The 23,402-nt window shown below is 38.5% G+C and overlaps 1 protein-coding gene across 4 annotated transcripts in view; it reads left to right on the top strand.

The window, feature by feature from the left end:
• Nucleotides 1-23,402, top strand: part of CASK (calcium/calmodulin dependent serine protein kinase) — a 189,507-nt gene that overhangs the window by 45,344 nt on the left and 120,761 nt on the right. For all 4 annotated transcript variants that reach the window (XM_059839998.1, XM_059839997.1, XM_059840000.1 and 1 more), the window contains exon 2: nt 3,521-3,633. In XM_059839998.1, coding sequence (XP_059695981.1) covers nt 3,521-3,633 — 113 coding nt within the window. The remainder of the gene's footprint in view (nt 1-3,520; nt 3,634-23,402) is intronic.

Below are 23,402 nucleotides of genomic sequence, written 5' to 3'. Positions count from 1 at the left end.
TCTGGGGTTACAGTTGTTCCTTCCCCAGTCTGTGTCACCTCTGTACTTCAGATCTGTAAAATTTGAGCCTGCAGGGTTGGCAAATTGAGCTTTAGAAATTGTCATTTAGCAAGGATGTGATACACATTCCCCATCTGCAGGCACAACTGTTGAGCAGCTCCTCATCTCAGCTGAGAGATGAATTGTTGTGGTTCCTTTCCTCACTGGGTGGTTTCAGTGCTGAGACTCAGGGTGGGCTGAAGGACTTTTGTTACTCAGCTTCTAAATAAGGCTTGAAGCTCTTGTGTTGGGAAACAGGGATTCTTGTTTCCTGACTCAGGTTATACAGCATCACCGTGGGCTGTTAGAACTTAATTTGTAAACTTGCTGTGTGCCATTGCAGCTGGAGAGGACTAACTGCAACCATGATTTATTTAAAAGTTCCTTTGTGTTACTTGGCACATGGAAGTGATGGTGTCTGCCTAATTGATCGGGGCATGTCTTGTGAGTGATTTAAAATTACCTAAAATTGGACTATACAAGCTTTTGTTGTGATGTTATTGTCATGGGATGCATTCATCTAATGTAGTGTCTTAACACTATCTTGAGGCTGTGTGTAGCTTGAGTATCAGATAGTGTTTTGAAAAATTGGAAGTCTGAGGTTTGTAAATAGCTAAGTCTTTCTTCAGGTTGTGTTTAAAAATATTTTTATTTCTGTATGAAATTGGTTGTATTGTTTCAATGGAATGAGTTAATTGTGGGTGTCACTGAATTCATAGAATCATAAAATGAATTGGTTTGGAAGGGACTTTAAAGATCATTTGGTTCCAACCCCAGTTCTTGTATTCTGTGCTTCACAAGTTCATTTACTTAAGAGTCTTTGACATTCCTCAGTCCAAGTAGAGAAGCTTCTGTCATAATCATAGTGAAGTTTCAATATGGCCATAAATTTTGAGACTATAGGGGTGTTTCCGTACCTTTTCTGTTACAGAACTGAATAAAATGCTCTAATTTTTTTTTTGTCCCAGATTTAATATGCAGGAAGGAAATTGTTCAAGTCAGGATTTTAAAATGTTAATAGATAATGGAAGGAGAAATCAGGGCATGGTGGTACAAGATAAAGGCGGGTTACACACAGATCTGATCCTCTCAGAGCTGCAGTTTATAGGCTTCTTTTGAATTATGATTCCTCCAACTCTCTCTGCCTGCTCAAAGCACATACACACACTGTGGTGGCTGGGCAAGCCCTCCTGCCCAGGCTTGGCAAAGCCAGGAGATAAAAAAGTAGCTCAGGCAGCAATGAGAGTTACTGATATTTTTAGAGTTTGGGTGAATTTACAGAATTTGAGGATCTGCCTGCAAGTAGGGATATGGTCTTGTGAGGTGTCTGCACTCTAGTGATCTACTCTTCTATATCAGAATATGTTAAAAGCATTATTTCATGTATCCAGAAAGGCTTTGGGGGGTAGGGGGGGTGGGAAACAACGACAATGAAAAGAAAAAGCATCATTTGAATTAAATATGTTTAGTTTCTAGTAATTTATGACAATTAGGAGTGAAAGGAGGGGTTGCCAGGTGTTGCATTATTACATATCTGTGGTTTAGGTTTTGAAGTATTTTTAGATTAGCATAATCTAAATGTATTGATACTATTTTAAAGCAATTTTACTTTGAATGCTAAAAGAGGAAGAAGGAACTTGGAATAAGAAGGTGACACTGATCTGTATAGAGTGGAACTTTTTCATAGATCACTTTTTGAAACATGGAGGATTCTTAGTCAATAGCTGTATCCTTCCAATGCCACATGAAGTCAGTTGAACCTTTTTCATTTAATGATGAAAGTGAATTTCTATGTATGAGAGGTTTAATTGATAATCTTTTTAAAAATATCTGTGGTCATATTTGGTAAAAGACCAAGTACTGAAAAATAGTGGTGTGTGGATTTGGAAGAGAAAATAGCCATCAGTATGGAGGATTTCATTGTGTGTTTGGAGCAAGGAAAGAAGAAAGAAAACAAACATGCATTTTCTTGAGTAACTTGTTCTGAGTGCATCACATGTCTGTAGTTGTGCTAATAAATATCTTCCTTACTTTTGAATATTTAGACTGGGATTCATTGACTACTTTTGGTATTCATGTTCTCTGTCAGAAATAATCCTATTTCAAGAAATCTTTGCAAGTATGTTGTATGTTGAAAGAGTACAAAACCTGGAGTTTAGTTATGTGAGTACAGGTTTGGTAGTGTGATGGATTACACACTTCACATCATCTGGTGTGTAAAGGAATACCAAAAGCCAGTTATTAAGGTTTGTAAGTGCCCTCAGAGGGACATTTCTGCCTCCTCAGGGTGCCTTTTATTTTGAGAATGGTGTTGCTTTGCAATCTCATTGCTCAGGAACATGTCAGCTAACTTCCAGTTCATTGTTTGAATGGAAGAATTTTTCTTTCAAGCTATATTAGAGCATTTATTTCACTCAGCAGGTGAATGTTCACTCAATGAACAAACTCTGAACAAAGGCTCTTTCCATCCTCAATTTTTCCCTTACATCTTTTTGAGAAGACTTCAGAATGGATTTTTAAACTCCATGTTTGTCATTAAATAAGTAGCAGTAAAAAAGGATTGGTTTGCCACAGCTAGTGTACTCTTGAAACAATCCTATTCTGTTTTCATAACCTACTAATATTTCATGTTTGAAAGCTTGATATACCCTGTTTATCTGATTGTATTGCTTGTCATTAACATTGGACAGAAGATTCCATACTAGAAACTAAGGCACCAAGAACTTAGATCACCTACTAAAAGGTGCTTCCGAAAATGAATATTTGTGCTGGTGGTTTTTAAAAGGTTGCCATTGTTCTAACTGATGTTTTGGCAAATGTAACTTCAATTAAAAAAAATAACTACTCTGTTTATGTGAGAGGCAATAGTGACATTTGTCTGAACTAATTTTAATCTTTTAATTTGTAATTTCTGGGATTCTCTAAGTGTCATAGATGAGAGAAAATCATGAGCTTTTGTGGAATTTCAAAGTATTGTAATGGAGGTTGTTTGTATCTATTGATGCCAAACTTGAAATAAACTTCATTTGTGTCAAACAGACGAACTGAAACATCTCACAAATCTGTTATTCTTGTGGTTGTCCATTATCCTTTCAGACTAGGACTGACAGAAGAAACGGGTTTCTCACCTCTTTTTCCCCCTCTGTTTGGATTTTGCATCTAAATAAGGTCCACTTAAAATTTAATAATGATGATGTTAGTTGCATATTAGATAAGGTTTCTAAGACTATAGCCTTTCTAAAGGGGCAGGGCAGGAGAAATGTCTTTAGTGTTGGAAAATACAGAACTCAGAGATGTTCTTTGCACCACTCAATGGTCGGGACTGTGAATTTTACATTTAATGGGCAGCAAGGACAAGACCTATATTCTGTGTAAATACTACACCTGAATGCACAAATCAAAGCCTTGTTGAGCAGCAAGGGAATTGTGGCCCAGTGAGGAGGAGGAGGATGGTTTTTCATTGCTGCTCTCTGTGTTGCAGGGGTCCCTTCAGCGTCGTGCGGCGATGCATCAACAGGGAGACGGGGCAGCAGTTCGCTGTGAAGATCGTCGATGTAGCAAAATTCACTTCAAGTCCTGGCTTAAGCACAGAAGGTAAGAATTAATAATTAAGCAAACTCCCAGCAGACAGGGTTTTTTGATTTGTCAGCCCTTCCTATGTTTGCTCTCTTAATGATACTTTCTGGTTTATATTTTCTAAAAGTTTTAAAGCAAGGTTGTATATCTTAAAATTAGCTTAGTGCTTGCATTTCTAATCTTTAGTAGTTTCTACAAATATTCAGTGGTGATCATAAATACTAGATTGATAGTTAGGTCTAAGCCATTTCTATTTTTGTTTGGATTTTTTTGTCTTAAGAATGTGAATTTTGTAAAGAAAAAGGTACTTCTGAGTCAAAAAAGCATACACAGGAAGTAAAGCAAGAACACATGAGTTTTGGTTATACTAGTCCAGATTTAGCAAATAATTTGCTATAAATGGGTGAAGACTTGCTATTAAAGTGCAAAATTATATAAAAATATATTTTTATATATTCAGGATTACAGGCAGTGATGCAGAACTGCTACAGTGTAAACCCAAGGCTGTAACTCTCTCACATTTCCTGCTTTAGAGTAAAACAATCCATGTTGAATACGCAACCTGTGTGTGCATAAAGTTCTTCTTTTACCCTACATGGAGAAGAGCATTGCCAACTGAGTGACACTTGCTGAATTCTGCATGTCCTGTATATTTTTTCTGGAGATCATATTCTTTTGTACAGTACTGTTTTTGGGGGGTTCCACTGATGCCATCGAAATCCTTATAAACCCTACTTCAGCAAAAAAGGATCAATGACTTTTGTTGGTGTTGATAACAAACAGTATCTTAAGCCTTAATGACTAGCTTGACTTACAAGGTAAATCACAGGTCTTGCTTCGAATTTTACCAGATACTTTAATTTAATAATGCCATTCCTGTTTCTTTTTTCTAGCCCTGTAACAAAATATAAGCCACATTTTCCACAATATTCAGCTTCTGATTAGCTCCATCATGGTTTTGGCAAGTTAAACCAAAACCATTGCATTCTGAGCTACTGAAGGTTTATTAAAATTATTTGATACCTTTTAAATAAATTGTGTCCAAATTATTATTTTCTAAGCCTCATTTGAACTGCTGATGATAGGACACATTTCTGCCTTTGGTGGAATATTACCTTCCTGGCTCCATGACAGTAAAATTCAACCTTTTGAGGCCTTGCAGAATTTCTGAAAGGGAAAACTCATAGGCAAAAGAGAAAGGACTCATCAGGAGGAAAAGAAAAGCCGACAGTAAAAATAGATTAACTGAGAAAAGGATAAATGTGGATGGCTTGCAATTTCTGCCTGGGTCTAAAGAATAGGCTTGGGAGTGTATTAAGAGCTCTGGGGTTTTTCCAATTCCACTTTTGTTGTATTGTTGTAATTTTAACTCAAGGTAGCAGATCATTGAGGTACGATCATAAACTTTTTCTGGGTCTAGTGGTCATTTTTTTTTGTTTTGTGGTTTTGGATTGTTGTTTGGGTTTCTTTGTTTTTGTTGTTTCGGGGTTGATTCTTTTAAAGGTTTTGAATTGTTATGCCTTAGATTTGTAATATTAAGACACAGAGACACATAAATGTGTAAGTGAGCATGGAACAAGTTCTTACCTCAACATAAGAATGTGAATTTTTCACAGACTCTTTCCATCTTCTGTACTCTTTGTTTTTCCTGTTTTTCATTGGCTTGTTTTTTAGTTGGGTGGTTTTTTTGCACCTCTGTCTAGGTTCTAGGGGGGTTTTCAAGATTTTTGTTCTAGTTTGTTTGTTTATTTCTGATGTGGCATTCCTTAAGCACGTTGGTAGGCAGCCACCATGGTGGTATTGGTATAAAGTAAATATACCTGTGAGGAAGCTGTGTTTGTAAACTGTGTTAAAGTGTGAGCTGTAATGAAGTGATAAGATTAACCCTTGGAGATACTCTTTAATTTGAAGTTTTGACCTCTGCAAGTTTAGTTTGCTCTTGAAGGTTATTTTTGCACAACTCTCCACCTCCAGTCTTTCTTTGAGGCATGGGAGTGGGAGAGCAAGACATTCTGCATGTGAGGGAGCTGATGACAATTCCTTCCATTAATTCTCATATATCTAGAGTGCTTAGAGCTAAAGGTCCCAATATGCCTCCACACTTCCAGATTAAATCTAAAAAGTCTTTGTTCTTGAGTGTTTTTATATAAATACCCCTGTAGGATGATGTGTTTATGGGTAAGAACTTCATTTGTGTTTGTCAGCAGTGTACTCTTGTGGCAAAGGCAGCCAACTGCAGAGCAGAGCATTGCAGAGGTGCAGCCAGCAAGGCAAAGCAAGGGATTGTTCCCTCTGTTCATCCCTTGTGGGGCCACACCTGGAGCACTGTGGTCAGTCTTGGTTTCTCCAGTGCAAGAAAAGCAATGATGTGCTGGCAGGAGTCCAGCAGAGATGGACTGAGTTGGTCAAGCCTTCATAAGAGAAGCTGAGATGAGATTTGGTGCTGTCTTCAATTACTTCATAAAAGCATATAGAGCAGATGGAGCCAAACTCTTGATTTGGGCACACAGTGAAATGACAAAAGGCCATGTGGACAAATTGCAACATGAAGAAATGCCAATTAAAGACAAAGAAAAGAAAAATCTGCACTTGATTGCACAGAGAGCTCGTTGAGAACATCCTCAGAGATGCTCAGAAGTGGATTGCACAAGGCTCCAAGCTGCTAGGTCTGTTTTGACCTGCTTGGAGCAAGAGTTTGGACTAGGTCAGCTGCAGAAGGTCCTTCCAACCTAGATGATCCTGTGGTGTTTGTAGCAATGTGTAATCTGTGGGCCAATATAGTTGCAATTCTGAATAGGGAGAAAATTTGGCATTACTGTACTAAAAAGGAGATAATTTAAAACTAGTTTTGATACAACTTTTAAAACTAGTTTTGATTTCTTTAACCTGTGAGACAGCAGGGCACTGAATATATTTTAAAGGGACTGTTTTCTAAACAATTCATTTAGAAAAATGCATACTGGTATCTTACAATAATGGTATCTATTACCAAGGTAACAAAAACAAGCTGAAATGCTTCTTTAGGCTGATGTGTTACCAGTTGGTGTTATTGTGGGCGTTTGTGGCATATGATGGAGAAGCCTCTAGCTCATAAGACAAACTTTTATCAGGTATGGTGGTCTTTCCATAAGGCTGCTCAATACTCATAGCATGTGTAGACACAGACATCTCAAGTGATTCTTGTGTCTCGCTGCATCTCTGGAGTGGTTTGATAATAGCAGGAAAAATTAATGCAATGTAACGATGCCTGACAGCTAGCAAATCTAATCTAGGCTAAATTCTATTGGATTTATGTATTAGTATTCATGGTCTTGCATATTGTGTATCATCAATCTCTGTAGTGTTGTAATTCAGCCATATTAATGAAGTATATTGACACCTTGTCACTGCTCAAGTGGCCATGTGACCTGCTGGATTAATGTTGGATATTTTATATGTTGACAGATTCTACTACAGTTCACTCCTATCACAGAGATACAAAAAATCAAAAATAAGAAAATGTGAAGGTTGAATATTTTTAGACATAAGAGTCTCTTTTTTACTGTTCAGTTGAGAGAATCCATGTGGAAGAGTACTTGATGCTCTCAGAAGCCAGTAGTAGCAGACTCATTGAGGTCTAAAAAAATATATCAGTGTACATAAACTTATTTTCAAGTGCAGCTCTTAGTTGCTACACTCAGAACTTTTGGTGTAGAAAACTGTGAGAAGCGTGTTCCTTATTTCTGAATTTGTTACAACTCACATCCTAGTTTGCCTGTCCATTTCCTCTGCTGCTCTCTTCACATCCCATTCATTTTCTCTTGTCTTTTTTTCTCAGCTTGCATGTCTGATTTTTAGTTACCTGCTCTTAACACCAAATATCTCTGAAGTGCAGCCACCATTTCTCAGGAACAGAATGGTGATCAGTCCTTACTACTTAGAAGCCAATACACATTATTTATCTGCCTTTTCTAAATCCAGATTGCTTTCTTGTAACATGTTGAGTGTTTTTTAAAGCAATTTAAAGGGTGGTGTTTTGTGCTTATAGTGCATTGAAGTTGTTTTTCAGAATTTAATTCAACATCTATTAGATTCTCTTACCTGTAGTTTATTTCTATAGAAATGTCCTCACAAAGAAAGTGGTTACCAGTTCTTCTCCAGCCTTCTAATAGTCTACACCTTATTTATTAGGGGGATGTGTGTGGTTGATATACAGGTTTGTATACATTCAGGCCACTGGGAAGCTGAATGAATAAGCTGATAAGGACAGATTGAGGTTTCCTTCAGAACCCAAACTGGTTCTTCTGGAAGCAGGCTGTGAAAACAGTCTGCAAAATACTTTTGTCTGTGAAAGAGCAAAACTGTAACCAAGAAAGCAGTGGTTTAAATACAGTTCTTGGACTGCTTCTAGCACAGAGAGGGGCAAGATAATAGAAGCTAAAGTGGCCTTGCTATGCACAATCCACTTCAGGAGAAGAATTCCAAAATTAGTTAATGGGGAATCGGAATGAGATCTGGGAGGGTTTTGTTGTGTTTTACTTGTTGTCTTCTGGGTTTTTTTCCCCACAAAGGGGCCCACAGATCTTATACCTGACTAACTTTCAGATTGTGAGAGATTTTCTTTAAGTTGAGACCTTACTCTTGTTCTGCTTATTTCATTAAACAGCTTACCCTTTTCGGTTTTCTAATTTTTATTTATTTAATCTATTTAGACTTTAATTTATTAGAATCATTTTGTGGGGGCAGTGTTTTCAAAAGGCTTTATTTAGTTCATAGTGGAATTGCATGACAGTATCTTTAGCTTTCGGTACTGGAAGGCTGTAGTGAATCATAAGTTATTTTTCACAAAAGTGTCTGTAAGATTCTGCACTTCCCTCCCTGCGTGTTTTCAAGGGTTTTAGAAAAAAATGTACTGTCAGCATCGAGCTCATCTCTTTTGAGTAAAAAATACTACAAATCTGTATGTCATCATATTTCTTGATAGTGTACCATATATAGACTGGATTTGAAGAAAGAACAAGTGAGTCATTGCCTTTGATTTAGAAATACCAAGTAATCTGGAATTTCTGGTGGTTGTCAGTTCTGTTTTGTACTATATTTCACAGATCAAGGGCAGGTGCCTTCCTTGTGTGTGACATTATTGGGCCCACACCTGAACTACTGTGCCCAGTTTGGGGCTTCATAATTTGAGCTGGAAAGGTCCCTGCAAAGGACAAGATAATCAGAACCCTACAGGACATGATGGGCAAAGAGAGATTGAAGAAGCTGGGTTTGTTTGGTCTGGTGAAGAGGAGGCTGAGAGGGTGGTGGTCTTCAACTACAAGAATGTCAGAGCCAAGCTGTCTTTGAGTGGAAGCTGATGGAACACAGGGACATGCCAGGAGTTGTTGCCTGGAAGGCTCAGGTTCAGGTTGGATATGGTTTTCAAAAGTTTGCTCAATGAAATCACAGCAATCCTGACCCAGTGTGTGCAGTAATCTCACATTGAGTGGGGTTTGGACCCAATGTCCATCAGAGGTCATTTCCCACCAGCTTTTCTGTGATCTAATGAAAACAGGAGGAAGGCACCATTATAGGTTTCATTTCATTGAAGGCAGAAAATATGAGGATATTTCAGAGAGTGAAAAGCTCTGTGCCAGCTTGACTTTGCTTTGAATTACCATTTTAACCCTATGAGAAGCCATAATCCAAGTATTTAATGACTGTAGTGTTGCAGGTATAACTAAAACAGGAGTTTTGAAGAATTGTCTAGTGTGTGTGTCTCAGTGGTGAAACGTTTGAGGCATCTTTTTATAGACCCCAAAAATCACATGGTATTAGTGACACCTCTGTTCATAAGCAAATGCACAAATGTGAAATTTTGAAAAGAAACTCTCTAAAATCTTTCTGATTTAAAACTAGTCTGACTGTCATGGAGTTTGTTGCTGGTACTTAAAATACCACTATAGTTTCTGTGGGGGCTGTACAAACAATAAAGCACGTTGGGGTAAAGAGGTAGGAAGAATTTGAATTAATCATGTACCTGTGGTAATATAAAATGTAAAAAATAATGCTTTTTAGGAAATTTTTTTTTTAAGTATGTCTGGGTCATGATGGAAGGGACCTGTAATAATTTATGCCTCTCAGGAGGACTAGAAGATTGATACTTGAAGTCACTTTTGATGTTTGTAATCTCAAGACTCTGCCTTTCTGGGGAATGCATTGTTCCTCTCTCAGCTCTCCTTCTTCCACAAAGGGGTAGGACCAGGACAAGGAACTGGTCCTGTTTTGGTACTGGGAATGTTACCTGAGCCTTTCTGAGAGGTTTGCTTCTTTTAACTTAATGAAGGATTTGAGGTTTCTTTGTTTTTCTGGAGAAGCTGTCAGCTGGTTTGGTTATAAATACAGTCCTTTCTATAAGGAGTACAAATATTATAAATATCTAAATTTAATAGCTCTGCTGTGACTTTCATAGACGAAGTGTCATTAGAATTAAATACTTCTGTGCAGAAATGTAACATAAGAGATGGAACAGGCTTTTCCCCCAGCAGACACTTCTGTTAGTGTGGCAGCATGTTTACCATAGAACAGATCCATATAAAGGAATGCATGAACACTTAACAAGGGTTTCTTTCTCAGGGCTCATTTTATCCTTGTTACTGGAAGTCAGTTCACTGCAGAAATGGTGCCCATGTTTTTCTGGTTGTAAATACAGAATTCAGTCTTGGGGCCACATTTCACTTTTTTGTGTGTGTGTGTAGAATACAGCATTTTGTGTTAGGGGGTCTTCTCTTTTTTTTTTAGGATTTCCTGGCATGTGCCCAGATACAGGCTTCCAGGAGTGGGACACTAAGTGTCACTGATCAAATCATCATTGTTCTGACCTTGTTTGGAGTCACACATGCAAATTTGAATCATCCCAGGAAGCAAATATGATGTTCTGTAGGGAAATAGGGCCTATTATCCACATCATAAGCAAAGAGTTACAGAGATCAGCTACATGGTATTACTTTACTTCAAGAACATAAAATTTCTGGAAATACTGATGCAAGCATATTAACAGCAGTGTTCATGACACATTTCTCTTTTCCATTTCTCTTTCCAGCAGGGAAAGCATAGCTTGGGAATTTATTACGCCCACTTTAAAGCATAAAAGCATATTTACCTATTTTTTTAATGCACTGTTCCTTAAGTAGAAGGAAAATAATTAAGTTTTTACGTGTCTCAAGAAATTGGTTCTTTATTCCTTCTAAACTGATTAGAAGGCATAAAGGACAGCTTTGTTTGCTGTGTGACTTCAGTCCCTTGTCTTTACCATGTATCTGATTTTCTGGGTTTAGTACAGCACTGAACACACAATGGCTCTGCAGGAGTGCACCTCTGCCTCCCTCTCTTTTAATCTTTGCTACTTGGCTGCTTGCTGGCTCTGACAGCTTTGTTCTTCTGCTCTTGGTTTCACTGTGGTGCCAGCAGTGTGAAAAATGACTGCTGTGCCCAGTGGCTGAAACCACTGTGGACTTGCTGCCAGATGTTTGCCTAACATTATCATGAAGCTACTTCTGAGAAAGGTGTCATGCAGCTGAGCAGCAAGTGCAGGCAACATTTCCTAGCTATATAAATAAAAACGGTATACTTTACAGGTTTCAAAATGCAATTACATCAAGTGTGCTTAACTGCCATTGTAATAAATATTCATTCTAAGAATAACTTAATAGGGTGCTAATTAAAAAATTGCTGTATCTTGGAATTCTTAGAACACATATAATAATGGAAATGATTATGTAATTGGCACTAAATAGAACTTATGCAGCAGATAATAGATAATTTAACTGTTATTTTTGTTACATAACTGAGTATTCAGTTGGCCTAGTTTGGGGTTTTTAAGTAATCATAATTGATTAAAAAGTGCTCCTATAGTAACATCTCTGTAATCTTTTTTCTCAGTTTATAAGAGAGGCACTAGAACTAGAAGTTACCCAGGGAAATTTTGGATGCCTCATCCCTAGAAGTGTGTAAGGCTAAGTTTGATGGGGCTTTGAGCAACCTGGTCTAGTGGGAGGTGTCCCTGCCCATGGCAGGGGTTTGGAACTACATGGTCTTTAAGGTCCTTTCCAGCCCAAACTATCCTGTGATTCTGTATCACACTTCCATATATGTGACAAAAGAAAATATATTCACATTTGTAAACAAGAAGATAAGACTAATGCCAAGAAATATTATGATGAAAACTTCATTTAAACTTCATGTTATTTAACTCAGTGAAATAAGGTTTTTCACTTAAAAGTTAATTCCTCTTTGTACATGTAATATAGAGGTTAGGGACCATCTGATTAAAATCTTTACTGAAATAACTAGTGAATCTCTTCTAATAGTGTATAATATTGAACCATTTTTCAGGGAAATAAACATAATTTATGCTCATTTTGGTCATTTCAAGTGTTACAGGGTATTTGCTAATTCAGGAAAACTTCAGTGAAGACTTATATTTATACATCACCTCACCTGGACAAAAACTGGTTGGTCCTTGAAATCTGTTATTTGAATCCCATCTGTTCCCAGCAGCTCAGAACCATTTAGAATGCAGGTTTCACTGAAAATTAAACTTTAAAATGCTTTAAATTCTTAGTAGATTTGGCAGAAACATTTTCAGATAGGGCTTGTGATCCAGCATGAATCATAGAAGTGAAAAGGTGTGCTGCAGTTAATACCACTTATTCCAAACAGGAATGATGCCTGTGGGTGTACTGAATAGCTTACAAGAGTCTTGGAGATAGCTGTCCTAGGTTTGTTCTGTGGGGCTTTTGCCAGTGGTAAGCCTGTCATTGAAATGCTCATCCCAGTCAGCTACAGGTGCATCCTCAGTCAGGCACTCTGAATGTGATTCTGCTTTGCAAATCATATCTCCCAAACCATAGTGTGAGAGACTGTAGCTGAGCAGGATTCTAAAGAGCCTAATCCTTGCTCTGCCCAGAAATAAAATACCACAGGCACACTTCACTGTTATTCGAAAAATGCTTTAAAATCTCATACTATTTCAGCCTTGTCTGTCCCTTTACTGAGTATTTAGTTGGATGCATAGGACGGTTTGAGTATGATGACTTATGTATTTGCTTTTGGTGTTTAAATATGTGAAGTATGCAGCAAAAGAGATGTCTGAGAACTCAGTGTTGTGCCAGTCTGAAACAGGCCTCAAGCACCTGAGGATAATGAATTGTTAAATGTATTTACACAGATGTGCACCCAGAAGTGCTGACAGAGCTTAGAGATACCACAGAGAGGACATTCAGGATAATCTTTGAGTGAGCAAAGAGAAGGAGAGGTGCCCAAGGACTGGAGGAGAGCAGATGTGCTCCTGTGCTGGCCCTGGTGGGCACCAGGGTGAGCAGGAGCCAGCCATGAGCTTTACCCCTGCAGTAAAGAGGAGCCAGTGGTGTCCTGGGCTGCCTTGGGCAGAGTATTGGCTGCAGGAGGAGGGAGGGAGGTGTCCTGCCCCTCCTCAGCACTCCTGGGGCCACACTGCACTGCTGGCTCCAGTTCAGAATCCCCAGAAAAGAAACATGGAGGTACCAGAGAGAGCCCAGCAAAGGGCTGGCCCTAAGATGAAGGGACTGGAACATCTCTTCTGTGAGGAAAAGCTGGGAGGGCTGTTTAAGCCTGGAGAAGGAAAGGTTCAGGAGGGATTTGCTGATGGGTACAAAGAGGACAGAGCCAGGCTCTTCTCAGGGGTGCCCAGGGACAGGACCAGGGGCAGTGGCACAAACAAGCACAGGAGGTTCAGCCTCAGCACCAGGAAACACTTTTTAAACTGGGAGTGACCAAGCACTGGCACAGATTGTCCAGGAGGGTTGTGGATTGTTGGAGATGGTCAAAAGCTGCCTGGACACAGCCCTGGGCCATGGGCTCTTGGTGGCCCTGCTTGAGCAGAGGGCTTGGACCACATCACCTCCACAAGGTGCCTTCAGCCATTCTGGGATTCCACTTGATAACTTTGATGGGTGGTGGCTCTCCTGTGGGCACCTGGCAGCAGCTGAGCAGGGCAGTATTTGGGCTCTTCCTTGGTGTGCAGATTAGGTTTTATCACACAACCTAATGTTTTTCTTTTCTAAAACCCTGGTTTAATTAGAGCATCCTTCAGTGTTTGAGACAGAATGTGAGTAAAGCAAATGTATTTGAAAAAGAAATTTAGGTTGGAGGGATAAGGAAGGATATTGCTGCTCCACCTATCCTAGAACAGTAAACAATGCTTGGAGCTTTTACCAATACAATAAGCCAAATGACAAAGGTGTGTTTCTTCACCCTCTTTGCAAATCAAAGTCTTAATTAAATTTATCTTTAAAAATCTGTAAGTACACTTTTAAAAGTATGTATTTTATAAGCATTCTCAAGACTTCATTCTTAAACATTGTTGTCTTTAATTTCTGCAGAATTCATGAGGTATGTCCAACTCTTGTTCTGAAAAATTAAAATGCTTTTCAAAACACTTCTTTCTCTGTACACACTCTGTACTCATCTAACGAATCCTGATTCTTGCCAATAGTCCAGAAATAGGCTCTAGCTGTGCTTGCTGGAATTCAGGCTGGTTACAAACACAGGGGAGGAAGATAATAAGCATCAGCTGTATTTTCAAATATTTTCTGTTTGGATGTGCTAGTGTGTATTCTGTTCTGGTTTGTGCAATCAACAAAATTCAAAATTCATTGCAGCTGAGCTGTAGTTTCTGTTAATTCATTGATCCAGAGAGAACCTCTTTTGACTCTTAAATGCTGGGGTTTGTTGTTTTGTGAATCTAAAAATATATGTCACTATGGTATGATAAACAATGATCCGTGTGCAATAACACTGTTAAAATGACAAACCTGTATGGTGCCATAGCAGTAGGACTTGGGTAAAACCTCTGTCTTTTGGTTGTGTGGGTTTTGGTTGGGACAGTTTCAATCCTTTGCAAATCTTGCCTAAAGTATTTATTTATTTATTTTATAAAAGTAAAATTTATGGTTTCTGATGCACAGATCGTTATTCTTTTGTAGTGTCCAGAGTTTTCTACTAAGTTTGGTAGGTATGTCACAATCTTGGGCAATTTTCCCATCAGTCAGCTACAAACATTCCTCTTGGAGCTTTTCTGCACTTACTGGTGTTTTAAAGGGATTGGAGATGAACATGGTTTTGAGCTATAGGCAATGGAAATTTGCAAAAGTAAAGAGGTGTTAGCAAATCTTAATGGACCCCCTAAATAATTGGTTGGCAGTGAGAGTTACAGAGTTTAAAATGGGGAGCATATTTTTCATCTGTAGTGTATATATGTCTGTATATTCCAAATAAAATGAACACACGTAGCACTATCCTCCTATGATCCAACTGCTCTTCCAGCTGAAAAATTAGGCATGGGAAAAATGGTGAAGCTGAAGACCAGTGACAGAGTGCCACAATTGTACTGCAGTTGTAGAAACTGCACACTGATCTCTATGGAAATTTTCATTCTTACATCTGCATCAGCAAATACTTATGAGTAATACACGAAATATGTAGAAGCTGAGAGATCTCCATAGTATGTCATTCTGTAGGAGAGTGTTTAGTCCAGTTGTACACAGTGCCAAGCAATGGCTGTTTCCCAGGGTAAGAGTTGCTTCAAAAAAAGAATAGATTTGTAATCTTTCTGAGTAAAGAAAATCTTTGAGAAAAGGCAGATGTTAAGAGAAACAATTAGGTCTGCTTGATATGAAGGCAGATGGAAATACTTGTGTTTGGAAACTATCTTGTAAAAGTATATCTTGGCTAACATACACACTAGAATACTGAAGCTTTTTCGCTGCTCAGTCGAGAGAAGCATGAAAATTTAAATAAGTCTAAGACCAGAAAGTCCTGAGGAGATCTATGAACTTGTTTCTTCAAGACTTTCTACATTTTCTCTGATGTTCGAGTTCTACCATCCCTGCCATCTGTTTTCTTCCAGTATATTACTTGGTTTTAATGGAGTGAAAGAAGTCAGGTACAAGCAATAAATTATTGTCTATACAGTTACATTTTAGGTAAAAATTCACTTAATGAAACCTTGAATTAACATGTTTTATATTAATTAAATTTTATCTTTAATACACTGCATTGAATTTTTTTCTGGTTCTGTGTTTTAAAACTACTCCATGTATAAGCAGTAACTTTGGGAGAGAGACCTGTGTCAACCAGCTCTGTGTGTTACTGAGCACTTTCTGGCATGGCATTTTCCAGCTACAAGCCATTTATTTTAATGATGACATTTACCAGGGACAGACTACTCACACTGAACATATTGTATGTATTTGATTCCCTAATATGAATCCAACCAACAAATACACACAGTGACAGTGAGTAAATTGCAATGTAAGTAAAATCACTGTGATCTATGGTTGGTTTACTTAAAATCTATGACACAGATTTTCATAGGATGTTGGGTTTTTTTTAAGATCACATCATATGAGTAAGATTTATGGTCTGTTTCTTGGTTGGGGGAGGGTGTTTGTTCTCTGTATTTCTTTTGCCTACAATATTCAGTGGTCAGGTTTTTCTTCTGTTTTTTTGAAGTTGCTGTAGAAGGAAAAGCCCAATTGCAAAAGAGGCTGGTGCTAAAAATGTTTTGTTGGTTCAGTGTCTTAGCATTTTTTAAGGCAGTTAAATAAGAACTTAATTTTAATACTTTAAATAACTAAAAAATTACTTTACAGATATATTCTAAGTTCCACTGAAAGCTCCTAGCGCAGTCAGCAGTCTAAACCCCATGCTTCTTGATTTCCTTTAGAAGACTAAACAAAATTAAATTTTAAAAATATAGTTTTATCTACTGTGACAGAACCAGTTACTGTAGATTTCTTAATCTCTCTCACTTTTAACATTGCCTGTGATGTAGTGACAATTTACAGTTGCAGGTCTTACTGAAAATACTGCCTTAGTTTATAGCTTTATGAGTAGTGAAAATGACTTACAAAATACTGCTTTGCCTGAGCAAAGTACATTTTTTTTTTTTCCTTTGCCAAATCAAATTAGGATTTGAATCCAAGTTGCTACCACAAAAATGTTTGTTACAATATGTATATGTTACCCATCTCTTTTCAGGTCTGTACAGGTTATCATTGCTGTATCCTCTTGTGTCCTCCATTCTCTTTGAAAAGCTGTTCCAAGCTGGAGCCTGTGTTTCCAGCAAGGGCTGGACAAGTGGGGCTGACAGGTTTGCAGAGAAGCTTTTCATCTCTGATGTTGCAGTTCTACAAGAGCCAGTCTTGTGCTGCAGGCTGATAGGGCACCCACCATCTCCTCCTCTGAATAACTTATCTGATCAAGGGGGAAACCAGTAAAGGATCTAGGCTTCCCTGGAAATGTAGGATGGTAACATCTAGGACTATTAGATGTCACTCTCTGTGCAGTGTGTGGGTGAGTATCAGTGCTGTGCATCTTCCCCTTCCCCCTCAGGAGGACTGAACAGCTCCTGGCTGCTGAAGGGGAAGGAAAAATTCTATTTCTTCATTCCATCTTCTTTACTCTGCACTCCTGGGACTTCATTTGGGTTTGCTTTGGTACTTTTTTTACCTTTGGGCTGATTTATTTTAATTCAAGTTAGAGGGAAGAGTGAAGAGAGGACTTGCACCCTAAGTTTCCTAGTCTTTACTGTCTTGTTGATTGGCTTGCTTCCTTTTTTTAAATGCACCTTATTTAGAAACCTGTTAGGGTTGAAGAGGAATTATCCTCTTAAGGGGGAAAGCACAAGCAAACATAGTTTGAGTTTGTTCAGTTGAGACTTTTGATAGTCCCTTTAGGGGAAGATAATTCTATGTGCTGTGTGTTATTCTGGAATCTGAGATAAACTGGTGTGAGATGGTCAGAAAACAGAAGAGATATTCACTTCTTCCAAGGGCTACCAGTGACTTTGTTTAAGACAGGAATGTAGTCTGGGCTTTTGGAGTAGGAACTATAGGAGCATGTACTGTAAATAGCCATGGCTGATACCTCAGTTCTTTCCTAAATAGCTCATAGGCATTGTTCTGGGTTTGGGTTTTTTTGGGGTTTTTTTTTGCCTTACACTACAAGTACCCTAGCTGGAGCAAGTGCATGCACAACGTAACACAGTGGAGGGAGAGGAGAAAGCCTCAAATCTTATCAAAACTGCAATAAATAGTAGCTTATCTGTGTTCCTGTCTCCTTGTTAGAACTGATCAGCAAATAAATACCAATTAAAGTTTTGAAAATATGCATTTCATTCTAGAAATGGTCTGGGCTACCAGGCTTTTTGCCACCAATTTCCTTGTTTTCGTCATGTCCTCTTTAGTTGGTGTGGTCTGTGTGCTTAACTCCTCTTATTCTGGGTTACTGAAAGTAATTCAGCTCTTTTTGTGTCATCATCCTCACTTTAACCCATCACATACCCAATGAAGAGTTTACTAATTTGAAGGAAATTTCAATCAATTTAATTAATTGTCAGTTAACAAACTTTTAATTACTTATTCTGGTATTGAAACAAACACATTCAAGCTTAAGCAAAACATCCCTCCCCCTCCCTGGTCTCCATCCCAGTGGCCACTCCTTGGCTTTTTCACTCCTGTGTGAAGACTTGGTCATTTGCTGATGCAGGGCACTGCTTTGTTCATTGCTTATCCTTCTGTGTTTTATAACACAATCAAATCTTCTGCCCTGCTCCTGTTGTATTTAGTAACTACTGAGGAATTATGGGCTGTACAGTAACAGTCAAAGCTATTCACAGCTTCAGGGCAGGTTAATCTGCGTTGCAAATGCTGGTCTGAGGACTGAGGGCATTTACATGTGCTAAGATCTTTGGAAGAAAATAATATTTTAATATCTATTCTGGAGGGGTTTTTTCTTTTTATAAAAATAATTTACATTTTGAAGTCGTCTTCTGTTTTTCATGTAGTAATAACTGCTGCAAGAAAAATTGGTTTCTTCAGTGTTATAAACCCAGATGGGGAGAGAAGGTCTCTTTATAAAATTGTGTCTCTTCTGTGTCAGCATTTAGACATGTTATGTTGTAGAACAGAGCTTGAGAGCTGGTCACACTGTGGTGACAGTTTGTTTGCTGATAGGAAGGCAGGTTCATATCCTGAATCAAATCTGTATCCTCGTGTGGCCCTGCAATAACTTGATTCCCCCTTGCTCTCAGCACTACACTTCACTATCATCTTTGCCTCTTGCAAACTGATGGCTGGATTTGCACAGGATAAGTAGCTGCTCTGAAGAATGTTGTACCAGGTGAAAGAGGACTCTGCAGGCCTTTGTTTTGCTGAATTTGCAATTACTCTTCTGAATGACAAGCCTTGGACTTCCAGTACCTGTACATGCTTTGTTGCCTCAGTTTGATTCTGTGTCTGTGATTGTCCTGGTTTGTCTGCTGGCCCAAAACAGTAATCAAGTACAATTGGTCTGATTCTGAGGTTTTTTGTAATGAGTAGGAACTGATAAATGTGGGGGCACTGGCTTTGCTGAGATAAAGCCAGTTTCAGGATTTGTTTCATATGTCTTCGAAGATTCTGCTCTCCTGTATCAGTTGGTACAAAGCTTCTAAGTTTTGCATCACCCCACTCCTGTTCCACTTATGTTTTGTAGGTACTGGGTGCATAGTTGTGCACTTGTGCATGGTTTTGTTTTGCCCTTCTTGAAACTAATGAGGAGAAGGTAAGAGTTCCTTACATCTCTTAGTGAACCAGATTCTGACTTTGTACCCCTACAGATTGAGCTTTCCACTGCAGCTGTCTGAGACTGTGAGAGCTTAAGGAATCTTGTTCCTTTCATAGTTGGATGGAGCCTGTGTGGCAGCAGACAGCCTTGCTGTGTTAGTAGTAAGTTAATTGATGTCACTTTGACATTTGCATATGGGAAAAGTTGAACAGACTGAAGAAGGGCCCAGTTCCTGATGAGGTTTAGAGACTTTAGGGACTACAGTGATGTAACACTAATTTACTTTGCAATGTGGTATGTGTTGTTACTTGTTTGTGTAAATGGAGATCCTGGTAGCTGTTGGTTCTCTGAAATGCTCTGGGAGGGACAGAGGAGCAGTTTTGTTTGTGTTCCTAAATTACTGGGTGTAAATTGTCATTTTCATCTGGTCTGGAGGCTTTTGCACAAAGGCTGACCGGGAAAGTGTTCTGAGATCTGCTAGCTGGCTTTGGTGGCTTCCTCTCCACCTGAGCTGTTTCCAAGAAGGACTGTGTGTTTCAGGGATCAGGACTCAGGGGAGCTTGTTCAAACAAGCCAGCTCTGTTCTGGGCCTTGCTTGAGCCTCCTGTCTGGGCAGGGCTCTGGTGGATCCTCTTGCAACTCCATGGCTCCTTAGATCTTGAAAGATGATAGAAAGTCAGTGGTTTTTACCCTTTCATCTGATGCTATCCTGATGAGTTATTTCAATGTCCAAGTCCATTCACCATCAGATTTTACCCATGCAAAGAGTGATCAAACTTCAACTCAAAGATCAATTATTGCTGAATGTTTTGTAACCTGTAGTATCAGGTGAGTACAGTGAACATGTGTTATAGTAGTGAGGAATATCTGTATACTAGAAAAAGAAGAAAATAATTTCACTTTTCAATTTAAGAAATTGAAGCTTCTGTAAATTTTCTTACAAGGCTGGGAGGTTTTTGTGCTTGTTTATTATACTGTGTGTAAATAAAAGATTTGTATCTCAAAATCCTTTTCCAAACTGGAGATGATGAATCAGATTTCATGACTACTAGCAGGCTACTGGGTTTGTGTCATTTTTATCATGTGAACCTTAGCAGTATTTTAAAGTTAAATTTGCAGTTGTAAAACAACAAAACCAAGAAAATACTCTATAGAATAAATGGTTGCTACATTTGTGCAGTATTTACATTTTTACTTCAATTTTTATTTCATTAACATCCATTGTAGCTGTCCTCAAGTTTTATTTGGTACGTGTGTTTTTGCAAAAACTCTTAAAACTGGATTATGACAGATGTGTTGTTTGCTTTGATTCCAGTATTCATTGCTGACAGCACACAGCACTTTAGTGTCTATGATTGTTCTTAAGTTGGCACAAGTATCACTTGAATGATATTACTTGTGGTAACAAAAGGCTTAAATGGATTCCAGTTTCATGATTTTCTGTGACATTTGGGAAACAAAAAGGAGAGGAAAGCCGGTTTAATTTAATAAATTTTCAAGAATGCAGAAAAGTTCAAAGCTTTAGGCTCAGGTTCAATGCTGAAGGTTCAAAGCTATAAAAAATGTGTTGAGCTTTAATTATTCTTTTTTCAGCTTAAGAATGTTATGATGCACTTAGGCTGTTTTTAAATCCTACTTACCTAGGAATTATGAATAGGCTAGCCAAACTGACTGTAATATGTAGTATTTAAATATATATATATATGTATACACACACACACATATATATAGTATTAATTTCTCTGTGCTCTGAGGCCATTTTATTTCCTTAATTAGTTGTTCATGACTGAAGATTTACGGAGCAGGATGATTTAACCAGTCAAGTCTTAATTCTCCATGTAAATGGAGACTGAGGTGTACTGTAGCTCATAAGAAAAAATAGGTACAATAATACAGCTATTGTTAGAAAGCATTTGGATATGCAAAACATGTACAGTGTGTTTTTATTACCTGTCAAGGTTTGTGAGCTCTACCATAGCACCAGTCCAAAACTGACCCTTTGGAGAGTGTCAGCCCCATTTTCCTGGCACTCCATTTCAGGGGTGTTCATTGGCATTTTCACAGCTTGTGTTTAGCTGGGCTAATAAATCCTCAAGAATCAGGGTTCCTGTGACTTTGAGGTGACCCTATGTGGTGCCAGCTCAAGTCCATTGTGGTTTATTAATCCAGGTATTGACTGGCAGAGACTCTTCTGTATCATTGTGCCCTGAAGCAGCAGAACTGCTGTGCATATACTGCATCCAAGCTCATAAATTCTGCTAGGACCTGAGCTGACTTTTAATTCTGTTGCAGATGCATATACAACCTGCATAAACAGCTCATGGGTTTGCAAATTTGAGTTTTTATGTCAAAGTAGCAGGTGCATAATTCATCTCCCTTCTGAGTGGAGTATTCTGCCCTTCCCTGCCTTGGTTTCTTGTTTTCCTGCTGCAGCGTTCTGGAGAATGGGAACAGGTTGTGCAGCCTGAGACACACTGGACTGGTTGTTTCACCAAAAGAGATTTGTGAGGGGAGAGAGGTCGGGCTCTGAAATAGTGTTTGCTTCTTCCTTCAAGAAAGGGTGGGGAGAACACCTTGTGCAACTCCCTGTGCTTCAGATTATTTTTAGAATCCGGACGAGGCTGCGTTCGGCCTGAGAGTCGTGCATTGTCATGTTAAGAGAGTTTTAATTTTTGTTGTGCAGACAGGAAAGATGCTCTAAAAAGCCTGTGGAATGGGTCAGGGCCCTCTTTAACTCAGATGACTGATGTGTCACGTTTTACATTTCCATGTACCCTGTCATGTCAGTGATATTCTTTATCCTTGACAGGCATTTAACTTGGGAGGAAAGGAAATGTGGGTTTATTTTAACAAAAGAACCCTGCTAACAGTTTCTTACAGTGCTCTTGTAAAGATATTTTGCAGAGGCGATACAGATTATTATCAGTTATTTTACTTCTATGGACTTCTAAAGTATAGTTGTGGATATATGTTTTGATAATTTCATATATATGCAAGCTCATTGTTGCTCTTGCACTTTAGAGCAAGAAAAACAGGCAGAATTTATAAAGGTTTGTTCATAGTCTAATGGATCATCATTTCAAATTTGGACACTTGTGAAAGAAATTTGAAAAAATTTGAGTCAAACATTTTAGCACCTGAGAAAGCTCATTCAATTTGAAATATACAAGTGCTCAAACTTAATCTTTGCTCTGTCTAGCAGGAGGAGCAGTCCATTATTCCCAGCTGGCTACTCCAAAGCTTTATATATCCATTTCAGTCCCTCAAAATACCCTGTGACGGTGAAGGAAATTGTGTATTACAATGTGATTTTTGCTGTTGGCATGACATGAAAGAAAGTTCAGAGGCAGTGGGAAACTCTCTCAAAAGTTAGGTAAAAAGCCATTCAGGTGTACTGTTTGCAAGTCCCCTCTCCTACTTGATACAGTTTCCAAGTTCACAGATTTTTTAGCTGATCAAACTAGCTAGTTGTGTTCTAACTCAGCTTTTGCTGAGTATGAATTTTAGGTGATTTTTGCTTATCACCATATAATAAAGAAGGGAAATGAAATATTATTTGCTTAGTGCTTGGCTGAGATTAAAGAAGAGAAACTCTTCCTTGTCTGTATTGTTGAAGAGAAATTGTCCTTTAAATAACATGAGAAGTGTGTGAATGTTATGACAGAATATACTTCTTTGATGACCTGTAATTGTGCTGGGACTCAGTTAATAGGCACAATTGTCACTGGATTGGTTCTTTATGGGGATATGTTACCTCTGTCAGCTTAATCTGTTTTAGAAAGGAAAGCATAAGTGACAGTCTGTAAAGATTTGTGGTATTTTCAGCCTCTTGTAAACTCAGAGACAAGTCAGGCAAGTTAAAACCTTATTCCTTGAGCTGTGACCTCAGTGTTGCTAGAAACAGGCTTGAGCTCAGTTGCACTGCCTTCATCATTAACATCTGATTTCTGTGGAATGAAAGGAGGAGAGTGTGCTTTAGGAGCATTGGTTTCAGAGGCTTGGAGGAGTATTGCAGCTGCACAAGCAGAAAAGGGACAATGTGCTTCTTAAAGCATTACAGACTTGGTATGCAGAAGTACTTTATGGATATTTAGTAGGTAGCAGCAAGTCTAGTTATAACTTTGTTGGTTTGTTGGGATGGAATCCTGAAAGTGCTGTAGTGAATTTTTTTAATGACT

Source organism: Haemorhous mexicanus, chromosome 2, assembly GCF_027477595.1.
Source record: "Haemorhous mexicanus isolate bHaeMex1 chromosome 2, bHaeMex1.pri, whole genome shotgun sequence".
Taxonomy (NCBI): Eukaryota; Metazoa; Chordata; class Aves; order Passeriformes; family Fringillidae; genus Haemorhous; species Haemorhous mexicanus.
Note: the sequence above shows the minus strand (reverse complement) of the source record. Positions and strands in the feature narration are given on the sequence as shown.